This window comes from Monodelphis domestica, chromosome 1 (genome assembly GCF_027887165.1).
Source record: "Monodelphis domestica isolate mMonDom1 chromosome 1, mMonDom1.pri, whole genome shotgun sequence".
In the NCBI taxonomy this organism is placed as follows: Eukaryota; Metazoa; Chordata; class Mammalia; order Didelphimorphia; family Didelphidae; genus Monodelphis; species Monodelphis domestica.
This window is the reverse complement of record NC_077227.1, coordinates 173,868,368-173,881,487: the sequence shown is the minus strand read 5'-3', so window position 1 is coordinate 173,881,487 and position 13,120 is coordinate 173,868,368. Positions and strand designations below refer to the sequence as shown.

Genomic DNA, 13,120 nt, shown 5'->3' with positions numbered 1-13,120 from the left:
CATATAGTTAGTAGCAAAGCCAGCACCGTGACCCTATTCTTGGCCCTATTAAGTCTCCATTTGGTGTGTATATGGGGTAGAAGGAGCAGAGTCACCAGTCCAGTCCTTCTTTCCCCTCCAGGTTCTATTCTGACTTTTGAGACTTCACTAAATCTCTCCTCCCCTATCCCACCCACTTCATGCTCCATTTTTAGTGTTTTCCCCACTAGAATATAAGCTCCTTGAGAGCAGGGACTGTCTTTCTGCTTATATTTGTATCCCCAGGGTTTAATATAATATATAACACAAAGTAAGTATTTAATAATTTCTTTTTTTCTGCCTGTTGTTGCCTCCCTTGACTACTAGGATTTCCATTACTCCATTATATCATGACTAGTATTAGAGTGCTTTCTGTGTCTCGCTTTTCCTTCCTCCCCTTCTTCCCATCCAACTATTGCTTATTGCTGAGTGTTGGACATCATAAAGGTATAAGAGATTCCTCTGTGGTTCTTTCAGTAGATAAGCACTTCTTCTGGTACAAGGAAACAATATATGCTTACAGCAGGGACATGAGAATAGTTGGCAAAATAGAAATAGTTTTTTTTAATAGAAGTTGGAAATAAGAAAAGAAATAGAGCTTTGGGGGAGCTAGGAGAGGTGAACTTAGTCTGAACTGGAAATAGAAGAGTCCAGAGCTAGAAATAGCATATGGACTTCCTATGCAGTCAGAGTGAATAACAATAGTCTGAATTCAGATGTTTGGACAGAATCTCAGTCAGACTCATCATGTAAGAGGAACAGAGCTAGACTCTATTCTCCTGTAGTTCTCTAATAATATAAGGTTCATACCCTCAAAATTTCCTACTTTGTTATTAAAATTGCATTGATATCCTTACACTCAATAACCTAAGAATGGAATAATGTCCAGATGACTGAAGGGGGGGGGCAATAAGTAAGGGAGGCTGGGAAAGGAGGCCCCATCTTTCTGAGCTTCTAACCACTGATAGGTTCTCCAGGCTCTCCAGGAATGGGAATGAAGGTTATGCCCTCACATTGCCAATGGAAGGAAGAGAGAGGAGGCAACAATGGCAGTGATTGCTTGATGGTTGACAATGAGGATCTTGAGGAGCAAGTGGAAAGAAGAAGCAGGTGGTGAGTGCAGTGGCAGTTTGGAGGAAAGGGCATGGTTGGGCCCCATCACTGAACAGGCAATATGGAAAGACCTTAACTATCCCTGGAACACCCGGGATCTCAGAAGCAACCCCTGCCTCTCATCCTCTCTGCTCCATCTCTTTTTTTCCTGTTAGTGGGAACTCATGGTTCCAAAGAGAATCAGCTTGCTGCTGCTGCTAATGCTGCCATTGCTTGGACTTTTAAACCTATGGTTGGTGCCCTCCTGCCCTGGAGAAACTGGGCCAGAGAAGTCTGGGCAGCAACAACATATTACCAAGGCCAAGAACTCTGGGCCTCACTGGGGGAAACGGTATTGTAATATTACAATCAAGAATGGCAATATCACCGTCATGGGTCAATGCAAATCAAAGGATATTTTTCTTCATGCCAAAGCAGGAGCTATGGTATGCAAGATCCCCATCCATTTCCACTGCAACAAGAGGAAGGAATGTCACCCGAGTAAGCAGGTTTTCAAACAGATCCATTGTGTACAGCTGGTACCAGGGCAATCCTCCAAATGGAAATCCAAGCGCTCCCTTAAGAGAAGCAAGATGGTAGTGGCTCAAGATGAGAAATAAGCAATCCTGCTGCCCTTTGGGCCATAAATTTTCCTTCCAGAGCTCTGCGTTGGTATTGGAGGGTCTTACGAGTCTATATTTCTTAGTCTCACTCTACTTGCAAGCTTCCCATTCCCAAACCAGCTGCCACTACCCCCTTCACTTAATGATAGTATTACAATAATTCCTTCAAAGCTCAAATCTCGCTGTCCAAGCCATAGGGCTATGGCAAAACAGGGAAATGTCAGTGAGGATGATGTAAAATAAAGATCTTATGTGTTCTGGGACCATTATGAAAGCCCTGAGACCATGGCAGGAAACCTGAAATGCTAGTAAATTAAACTCTTGTAATGCCATTGACTGGGTTAATTGAGTCCATGCAATGAAATTCATTGCATTCTTTGACTCTCTTAGGTCAAAGAAAAAACTAGTAGACATATGGACATAGGTTGGCCCTGCTCAGACCTCTGGTAATCAGTTTGTTATAGAAAATTACAAGACAGGCCAACTGGCCTATCTGGGTGCTGATACCATTAGATAAGCTGAAATAGCACAGAAATATCAATACCTTACCTCTTGGGAAAGCAAAAGTGGGCAAATCATGGGTTTACCTGAAATAGATGGAAGATATGAATGCTTTTATGATGTACCAATGCCATATTATGTCAAAATTGGAAATAGAGCTTACCAGTTATTGTTCCTTTTGGTCTGTTTTATAATAGTCTATTTAATTTATAATGTAACTTGCAACAGGTCACATGGTAATTTAATGACAGAACTGGAGCCAGGATTTGTTCTCAGGATTTTCCTTAGAAGCTACAGCATAAGAAAGGAGGGAAGGAAGGAAGGAAGGAAGGAAGGAAGGAAGGAAGGAAGGAAGGAAGGAAGGAAGGAAGGAAGGAAGGAAGAAATGGATGAAGCATTTGTTAAAAGCTTCCACTAAGTGCCAGGCATTGTGCTAAATTTTTCCAAATGTTATCTCATTCAATTCTTACAATCAGTTGTATCAAACTCAAATAGAAATGGGGCTACTAAATCCTATGCTGCATATTGACTTAGAAAAACACATAGTAACATTTTGTAATTTTATTTAGAAGGTTAAATATTTTCCAACTACATTTTAATCTGGTTCTGCCCCACTCAGAAATGTGGCTACTGCAAACTCACCACAGCCCTGGGAATTATCCCAAGTTATAGTTAAGGAAATTAAGGGAGAGAGAGATTAAGTCACTTGCCCAGGGTCACATAGCTAGTGTATGAGACCAGAATTATAATCAAATCTTCCTGACTCCATGCCCAAGATTCTATCCATTGTGCCATCATCAGTCTGGATTTTATATATTCCCTCTTTATTGACCATACTAAATATATTGTCTGAAATGGTGGTAGGAAAGCATATATCTTTGGACCAGTGAAAGTCTCTTCTTTGGGACTGTTTTAGAGATTCCTTTTGGTAGGGTAGTGTGGGAGTCAATTCTACTCCTGTCCCAATACACTAAATGTGCCCTTTACTGACTGTTTCCCCAATCTGAAAAGAAAGAATGGACTCTGGACCTAAACTTGATCTTTTTCTTTTTTTCTGAAAAAAACTTAAAATTTATTATATATTTTTAAAATGTCAATTTTCTACAAAAGCAAATAAGATTGTGTAAGGCCACATATACACAGACCCAAAATTCAAGTTCTTTTTTTTTTCTTTCTGTGAAGTAGCCTGGGTAAGGAGCTAAATTAAGTCCTCCATCAACAGGTAAATAGAAGAGCCAGGATTTGAAACCCTTTTCTCAGAATGCAAATCCAATGCTCTTTCCATGATATTTCTCTACATCATTGTCATGAAAGACCAGCCCAGGCCTCTAATCTCTTGCCCCAGATCCACGGGTAGGAACAGAAAAAGTCGGTAAATATACCACCTCAGACATGGAGGTCATTTAGATCTGGCAACAGGTTCCCAATTATCTCAGCATTTTGTTTCCCCCATTACCCATTCCTCATTCCTTTACCCAGCTGTCTCCTTTCACACTGAACTTTGTTAATAATTAATAAGGTGAGAAACAATGGGGATCATATATGGGAGAGCAAGGGGGCTGCCTCCTTAGAGGAATGAAAGGCATTGGTAAAATGCCATTGTTGGACTAGATGATCTCTGAGGTCCCTTCCAGCTGTCAATCTCTGATCCCATAATCCTCTGAGTATTGACAACTACCATATGGAATTCAGTACACCACACCACTCAGCTCAGGGGTGGCTCAGCCAAATCTTCTGCTGTGGTAGACCTCAGATGCCCGGGTCTCCTAGTCTTTGCCTCAGAAGAGCAGATGCTGGCAACACCTGAGAGGACCCAAATGGAAGAGGCTTGAGAGTTTGTCTAGCCAGCTAAGGGTTCATGTTGGGAAACCAGGACCAGGCTTTGCTCTTGAAACTGAATGATAAGGTGTGTGTATTGGAAGGTGGTGGTGGTGGGGATGGCTGGTAGTAAGGAGAGAGTGTTAGGATAAAGGAGAGGTCAGGGTTGTGGAATCTGTTTTGTTGACATCACCTGTTGTGGAATCTTGCCTGCAAAGAAAGTAAGCACCTAATCTGAGGACTGGGGATGTATTGTAGCCCAAATATGAACCCAGGAGTTAAGACTCTTCTGACCTCTCAAAATCCTGCTTCCTGAGGACAATATAAAGGAAGCTGTAGTATGAAGAGAGGGCCTTGGGGTCTGACCTGAGTTTGAATTCTTCACTGCCACTTACATTTGTGTGACCAATGGCAAATTATTTATTCTCTCCTGGTTTCATTTTCCTCAATTGAAAAATAATTGTTTCCTCAATTATAAAATAATATAAAATAACTAGAATAAGGGAATATCAAACATGCCTCCCTACTGGCATTGCAGCAGCTAAGTTAGATTAAAATGGGGGTGGGGAGGCAGTTAAGTGGTTTAGTGAATAGAGAGCCAGACCTAGAGATGGGAGATCCTGGGTTCTAATATGACCTCAGACATTTCCTAGATCCTGGGCGAGTCACTTAACCCCAAATGCCTAACCTTTTTCTGCTTTGGAATCAATGTAGTATTCATTATAAGCTGGAAGGTATGGGTTAAAAAATGCAATTGGGAAATACTTAATAAATAAATTAAAATATAATAGAGCATATATAATATTAACATGTGGTTTTCTAAGTCAATATGAAGCCAGGAGATATTCTTATGTAAGGTTTATTGGCTCTTTTCTATTTGAGTTTGATACCATTGATCTAAATGACCTCTGTGGTCCCTTCCAGGTATGTCTGTGAATGTCTGAACTTGAACTTCCTCACTCTTCCAGACTGGTAACTGAAATTAGACCATCGCTTTGTAACTCGGCTCTTACCCTTCTTACTTCCCTCTTCTCACACTCAAATGCCCAAGCCAGAAAACAAAACTTAAGAGTAAGATTTTAGGAAGTACCATCCTGTCTTTCCTCCACTTACAACACAGAAAACACACCATAATAGCCATCTGCTCTCTGTATCTGAAATTCTTTTAAACAATTGTCCAAGTCTTTCATTTTCTAATTGTAGAGATAAAGCAGAAATACCCATACGATGGACACCTTCATGCCAAGTATGAGTGATAGTAGACCTTTTCCCAGAAGTTGCTTAGGATGAGGAGAAAAGGACCTGGCAAGAAGACTCTGTGAGCCTGAAGAGATACAGGGGGAAGAGACTCTAAGGACTGCAAGTGAGAAAGGTGAAAGAGTAGACAAAAAGAGGGAGTGGGAGGAGTTGGAAAGCAAATGGTGCCTTCTTCAAAAGTTTGCTTTGTGGAAGGGCACATGTGTATTTTTGTTGTTTAGTGATGTCTAACTCTCCATGACCCCATTTGGAATTTTCTTGGCAAAGCTACAGATGAGGAAACTGAGGCAAACAGGATTAAGTGACTTGCTTAGGGTCACAGAGCTAGTTAAGTGTCTAAGGTCAGATATGAACTTGAGAAAGTAAATCTTCCCCATCCCAGGCCCATTACTCTGTACACTTCACCATCTAACTTTCCATAATCTTGTGTACCGGGTCCTTGTTATTGACTGAAACCAAAAAGAAATGAGAGAGAACAGCTGGAGTGAGCCTACTTTAGACACCCCTTCCCATCTCTTGACCTTCTACTTGACCCCAGTGACTATTGTTATTATTATTAAAAACTTATTATTAAAAAATTATTATTAAAACCTTCCATCTTAAAATGCTGTGTATTGATTCTAAGGCAGAAGAGCAGTAAGGGCTAGGCAATGGGGGTCAAGTGACTTGCCCAGGGTCACACATCTAGGAAGTGTCTGAGGCTAGATTTGAACCCAGGACCTCCTATCTCTGGGCCTGACTCTCAATCCACTGAGCCACCCAGCTGCCCCCAACTGTTATTATTAATCTGTTCTGGACATAGGGTTGATTAGCTGAGAAGAGTGGAGGAGGGGGCCTAAGCAGCTCTGGGTTAATCTGGGAACACGAAAAGAGAGAACTTGGCCAGGTGGGATGCTTTCTATCATCATCTGGACACTGTCTATTCCTTTCTTCCCTTCCTTAACTCAGATAATCAAATCATGATTGATCTTTGGTTATAGGGAGAGAAGCAGAAGCTGGGGAGAGGCTGGCACTCTCCGTGCCATTATTGTGGACACTTTAATGAAGGAGTCAGAGGGAAGAGGGAAATTCAGAAACATCATAGGTTCTGGAGCTTCCTATTTTATCCCTATTAGTCCATTTTCTCACCTGCTCCAAACTTTCTACAGTTTCATATCTTCTCCTTCTGCTCTTTTCCTTATTCTGTTTTTGTCTCTTCTTTCACCACACTCTGGATCAGAAGACAAGAGCCTGGAAGTGACCTGTATTTTTAACAGTGTGTGTGTGTGTGTGTGTGTGTGTGTGTGTGTGTGTGTGTGTGTTGAAGGCCTAGAGTGAGAAGGCACTAAATACTTGGAAATTTAGCTTCATGGCCTAGATAGAATCATGGGAAATTTTCCAGTTTACTTTGTGAAGATCTTCTGACTATTTTTTTAAAATTTAAAAAAAATTTTTAATTTGTTATAATTATATAAAAAATTATATATATTATATTAAAAAATAAAAATATATAAAAATATTAAAATAAATATTAAAATATAATTATAATAAAAATGTTAAAGATTTATTAAAGCCTTTTATATTAATAAACATTTATAAATAAAATGATGCATGTGTATAAATAAAAACATTCATATACAAAAACTACAGATTATTGTTGTTCTAACGTGTTGGACTCTTCATGACCCCATTTTAGGATTTTCTTGGCAAAGATACTGAAGCAGTTTACCATTTCTTTCTCCAGCTCATTTTATATATGAGAAAACTGAGGCAAAAAGTTAAGTGAGTTGCCCAAGGTTATATAGCTAGTAATTTTCTGAGGGAAGATTAGAACTCAGAAAGATGAGGCTTCCTGATTCTAAGGCCACTACTCTACTTTATCATCTAGATACCCATTATATATGGGTAATATATATGCCATTATAGACAAATAATTTCCCTAAAATCCCTTCCATTCCATTGAAGTTTATAGCTAAGAGTAAAGAAATACCAGACATTTTCTTGCTGGGAGGTACTGATAAGGACAGGAATTTAGAACAAGGGGTCTAACTCTAGGTACATAGCTCTCTTGGCTTCACTTAATTCTCTTAGTTTGTGCCCCAAGTTTGTTTGTATTGCATGCAGCCCAGAGCATTACTGGGGCCTCAAGAAACTCTTTTATAATGTCCTTGAAATATTTTGAAGGGATCCAGACTGATAATCTGGGATTTTCCAAGAGATAGGTGGAATTATCTAATCTCAAATTAAATCATTGGTGTGGTCTGGAGATCAAGAGCCACAAAAAGTTAGCCAAAATAGGAGCTTAAACTGTCATGGCCTTAGGCTATGTGAACTAAGCTGTAGTTCACTCTTTCAAGCATGAGGTTTACTAGAAAAATACTTGACAGAAATTCATAAGAGAAAGTCCAAACAGCTGAAGACCAGCAGATAGGAGAAAGGGGCAGTTCAATTTCTAGAATGTTCTCCTTCTGCCTCTCTGCCTCCTAATAGAATCCTAGCTTTTTTCAAAGTTCAGATTCCCGTCTATATAAATCCTATTCTGATTCATCTCAATCCTGGTGCCCTTTCATAGTCTCCCTCCCCAAGTCGTGTTGCATTCACTTTATATATATTTGTATATATTTTGCATATATTCAAATAAATTTGTTATTTCCCTCCAATGGAATGTAAGTTCTAAAAGCAGGAACTGTTTTATTTTTGTTCTAATACCCAGCATGTTTGTTGAAGGAAGGAAGGAAGGAAGCAAGGAAGGAAGGAAGGAAGGAAGGAAGGAAGCAAGGAAGGAAGCAAGGAAGGAAGCAAGGAAGGAAGCAAGGAAGGAAGGACATTTTCAGAAATACATCCAAATACTCAGAATGAAATGAAAACTGGAAAATTTTAGCTCCTGGCCATATCCACACCGCCTTCTAGGGGAACTTTCCTTTCCCCACTATAACCATACACAGTCATAAGGCTGATATTGGTTAACTTTAGGAAGCTTAGTCTTTGATCCTATATAAATTTAAAAAAAAGACATTGATTGACCTAGGCATCATGAGGAAATAATCTATTTATAGATTATTTACATATTCATGCGCATGTGCACACACACACACACACAGAGCTGCCACTTTGGGGAAATCCATACCATGAGAGAATTAGAAAAATTACTCCACCCCATGAGTATGGAATTCTCATTCTGTTTCTACCAGAAGTCTAGGAAGTGACTCAGACTGTTAAAGGGCTGAATGTTAAACTCAGCAGTTAAAGGGCTGAACAGAATAAAAGATGTTGGAATTGGGAAGATCATCTAGTCTTTATTTTTCAGAGAAAGTGAGCCCTAAAGAGGTCCTTTCTAAGCTGATAGTGGTAATAGGATCAGTCAGGATTTGAACAAAGCACTGCCAACTCCACATCCAGAAACTTTTACCTGTTCATGTTCATGTTAAAAAAATAATACTAACATTTCAGATTCCTATGAATATTTGCATCACATAAACACAGCTCTGCTTAAGTGAAAGGGCACCAGGATTGAGGTAAATCAGAATAGCATTTATATAAAAGGTAACGGGATCTGAACTTTGAAACAAGCTAGGGATTCTATTAGGAGGCAGAGAGGCAGAACGAGAACATTATAAACATTGAAAAAAAGAGATCTTCCTTTTTAAGTTCCTACCTCTTTTGCCATCACATACACATTTTCTCTACTTGTTTTGTGATTCCTTTGCCTTTTTCAAGGCTAAATTTGATGTTAATTTGTCAATTGCCCCTATTAAATCTCCATTAATGCCATACTCAGATGTCTTATCTCATCATGAAGGTTAGGCCAGAAGAGCAAAAATGTAAGCAGGACCAAAGGGACCAAAGGTCAGGTCCAATGATGGATCTGCTGTTGAATCGTCTGAAATCCATCATAGCTAAATTTGAAGAGGTCATCACTAGGAAGTGAGTTAAATAGAACAGACCTGGCTTAGGGGGAAATAGGCAGCTGTTTATTATTTTTTGAACTCCTTTTATTCCTATCTCCTCTCCCTCTTAAAGTTCTTCCTCCTCAATAAGTTAATAACACCAGAGCATTTGGTCCTAGGGACAACATAAAGTTGGTTGCTTTTTGTTGTTTGTTTGTTTGCTTTTTTAAAACCCTTCCCTTCCCTTCTTAGAGTCCATACGGTGTATTGGCTCCAAGGCAGAAGAGCAGTATGAGGTAGGCAATGGGGGTTAAGTGACTTGCCCAGGATCACACAGCTAGGAAGGTTCTGAGACCAGATTTTAACCTGGGACCTCCCATCTCTAGACCTGGCTCTCAATCCACTGAGCCACCCAGCTGCCCCCTTGTTGTTTGTTTTTAATCAGAGCAACTCATGCAATTGACTGCTAAGGTGTGGCATGACTGTCATCTGTATTAGTAAAAGTATATCTAAATCAAAAATAGACTGAATGTTTTGAAGCAGTGTTATATTATTGTATTATTCAAACTACAAAACAGTTGACTGTTGGCATGAGAAAACAGGCCATACTCCCCAGGAATCTTCTGAGGGATGAATTTGGTGAGCCCCTACAAAAGGATGGTCTTTGCTACATCTGCTCACATAACTACCAACTACAGACAAATGGATATATAGAAGAAATATATAATTAATGGATATATAGTGATGGATTTGAAATCAGAAGGGATGGATTCAAATACAGACTCTGCCATTTACCACCTGAGGAGAGCAGAGGGGAGGGCTTTTCTCTCTGAGTTTCAGCTTCCTCAATTACAAAATGACAAGTGTGACTAAGTGAACTCAAAGATCCCTGCTATCTCTAAATCTCTGATCCTTTATGTTTCTCAAATACCTTTCCTGGGCAATGATTATGGCAAAAATAAATGAATAAATAAATAACATTGATAAAACTTTTTAAAAGAGAAAGTAAATAATAATAATAAACAACTGAAATCCTTGCCACAAAAAGTAAGCCAAAAACACCTTCCAGAAGACCAGATTAGACAAACACCCCCAAAGAATTGCATTTAGATCCTGACTATAGAAGTCACACACACACACAAAAGAAATAGTTTCCCTTTATGATATCAGGTCATATTTTCTATTTAATCATCTATCCTAATCCAGAGGGGCAATCCCTAATCCCAAGAGACACTATGAATTCGAAAAGTCAAACAGAGCAAGTAGCTAATCAGTGTAGGTGAAATTCTTAGACCTTGCTAGTAAAAAAATATCTTTCCTTTCCTATAACGCTGGGGTCTGAATTCTGTGAAGGGACCCATCTGTCAGGACTGAAATAATGAGAAAGGTTCTGTTAACTCCTCCCTGGATCTGGGCTTGCCATGCTCCTCCCTCTCTTTCTTCCCAGGGGGGCAGCCCCTTTTTTCCAACTTATATAAGACCTGCCTTGGATGGGGAGAGGGAAGTGAACTGGGGCAAATATTCATTTCAATCCAGAGACCTGGCAGAAATCAAAGGTAAGTAGAGCTCTGGATATTTGCAAAGGATCAGCCTTTGCAACCCTTTGCAAAGACCCAGAAGTAAGGAATATCAGGGATGGGCTATATACTAGGAGAGGACTAAACAGGAAACCTAATCCTGCCCAGAAGGGAGAGGAAGAAGAAAAGGGAACAGCCTGTTGAAAGCAGATTTCACCTTCTGGAGTGGGGAAGGGGAGCAATGAGATTTAGAGAGGATGAATCTTTCTTTGGAATATAGTGGAATCAATTCATATTATTGGTGACCAGGTCTAGCCTCACTGGTATAGAATAATGGGGATATGCCAGACCCATCCATGGCATTTAACTGTTGCAAGTCTGATTCAGCGATTTGACCTGCAGTAAATGTGCATGCAAAAAGAGAAATAGCTTCTAGCACTGGAGAGAGAGCTAACTTGCTAGTCAGGAAGACCTTGTTTCAACTTTTACCTTTGACACAAACTGGCTGTAGGGCTCTAAGAAAAGTAATTTAACCTCTGTGACCAAGGAAGCCACAGGGCAGATGCCGACCCAAATTGATAAGGGTATTTCCTCCCTGAAAGAGACTCTTAAATGTACAAAGGGATTATCTCCTTCCTCTGATACACACACTCATTGATACTCATTCACTCATTGATCATAGGATCACTCATTCATTCACATATATAATCATGGGATCCTAGAGCTGGAGGGGTCTTTAGAGTTCATCTGGTCCAACTCCTTCATTTTTCTAATATCTTTGTCCTAGGTATAAACTTATTCTTGCTGAATATACACACATACACATTATATGCATGAGTGTATATAATATGTAAAATATGTTTGTATAAATATAGATGTAGATATGTATTTATTAAATTTGGTCCCTCTATTCCCAGGAATCATGATGGGGAGCAGTTTACCAGGGTCAGTGAAATAAGTTAGAGAGCCCTGGAAGATAGGAGTATGATAGAGGTGGTCTTTGAAGCAATGGGACTCATCACTGACTGACTATTGGAGCCAGAAACCCTCTTAGATATCCATCTCATCCAAGGAAAGTGGCCTTCCTCTCTTTACTAGCCTGAGAGGCTGTTCTCCTTTACAGAAAAGGTTTAGGATAGAGCCAGTGGAGAGTTGGTGTGGAGCTGGGATTTTTTTATTCCAAGGTGAAAAAGCTTCCTTATCATTTCCTCCTTTCTCCTTGGCAGTGAGGCCACCATGGCTCTGAAGGGCTCCCACCTAATGCTCCTCCTGTTGGGGCTGTTCCTAGCGGAGCTGGTCCACCAATCGACCGGCAAAGAGTCCCCCTCAAAGAAGTTTCAGCGGCAGCACATGGATCCAGAGAATTCGGCCTCCGATGACACTAAATACTGCGACCACATGATGAAGGCCAGGAACATGACCAAAGGGAGATGCAAACCAGTCAATACCTTCATACACGAGCCTAAGGAAATAGTCGATGCCGTCTGTAGGGAGACTAACATCACCTGCAAGAATGGGCAGTCCAATTGTTACCAGAGTAGCCAGCCTATGTCCCTCACCCACTGCCGCCAGACTGGAGCCTCCAAATACCCCAACTGCCAGTACCGGGGTTCTGATATCACTAAACAAATCATTGTGGCCTGTGAGGGAAACCCCTATGTGCCCGTGCATTTTGATGCTTATGTGTAGGATGGGGTCTGACCCCAGGGCAAAGGGAATCAATCCCCTTACGCCACTAGATACCCCCTTATGGCCTTCCCTGTTTTCCTCCTCCCTGACAAAGCACCTGAAATAATGCCTTTCCTTTTCCCTCTCCCCTTGCATGCCTTTCCTCAAACTCTTATTGCCTGGGATCAGCCTGAATGAGCACTGCTCCAAGTAGTCCTTCCACTTTGGGGATAAGTTTTGTGTGCGTGTGTTCAAGGGAAAATACAACGAGAGTCCCAGATGTTACATCCCTTTACTGCTATTCTCAATAAAACTTACCTGGTCCCAGGTGAAGATGCTAAAGCTGCTTCTTATGTCCATTCTCTTTTTTTTTTAATTACTTTCTTTTAGGGGGTGAGAACTAGAGCTCTCATTGTATATGGTGATCAAGGGTCATAGATGAAGAGTCAAAGGAGACCTGAGAGGATAGTTAGTCCAATTTTATAGATTATCTTATAGATGAGGACAGTGAGAAAGGTGGAAGGTAAGTGCCTTGTCCCAGGTAACACAGATAATAAGCTTCAGAGGGGAAATTCCTTAGAGGATATTTAGTCCAATTTTGTGTTATCTTATAGATGAGGACAGTGAGAAAGGTGGAAGGTAAGTGCCTTGTCCCAGGTAACACAGATAATAAGCTTCAGAGGGGAAATTCCTTAGAGGATATTTAGTCCAATTTTGTGTTATCTTATAGATGAGGACAGTGAGAATGGTGGAAGGCAAG

General features: G+C 40.3%; 1 protein-coding gene across 1 annotated transcript; it reads left to right on the top strand.

Moving 5' to 3' along the window:
• Positions 1–10,625: 10,625 nt before the first annotated feature.
• On the top strand, positions 10,626–12,702 carry LOC100023066 (ribonuclease pancreatic-like). The gene is made up of 2 exons (XM_001368722.4): positions 10,626–10,731; positions 11,919–12,702. Exon 2 carries the CDS (start codon positions 11,929–11,931, stop codon positions 12,379–12,381), a length of 453 nt encoding a protein of 150 aa, XP_001368759.1. The 5' UTR covers positions 10,626–10,731; positions 11,919–11,928; the 3' UTR covers positions 12,382–12,702.
• Positions 12,703–13,120: the final 418 nt, after the last annotated feature.

Coding starts and splice junctions, on each gene's coding strand:
- LOC100023066 (XM_001368722.4), top strand. CDS start 11,929: ATGGCTCTGAAGGGCTCCCACCTAATGCTCCTCCTGTTGGGGCTGTTC.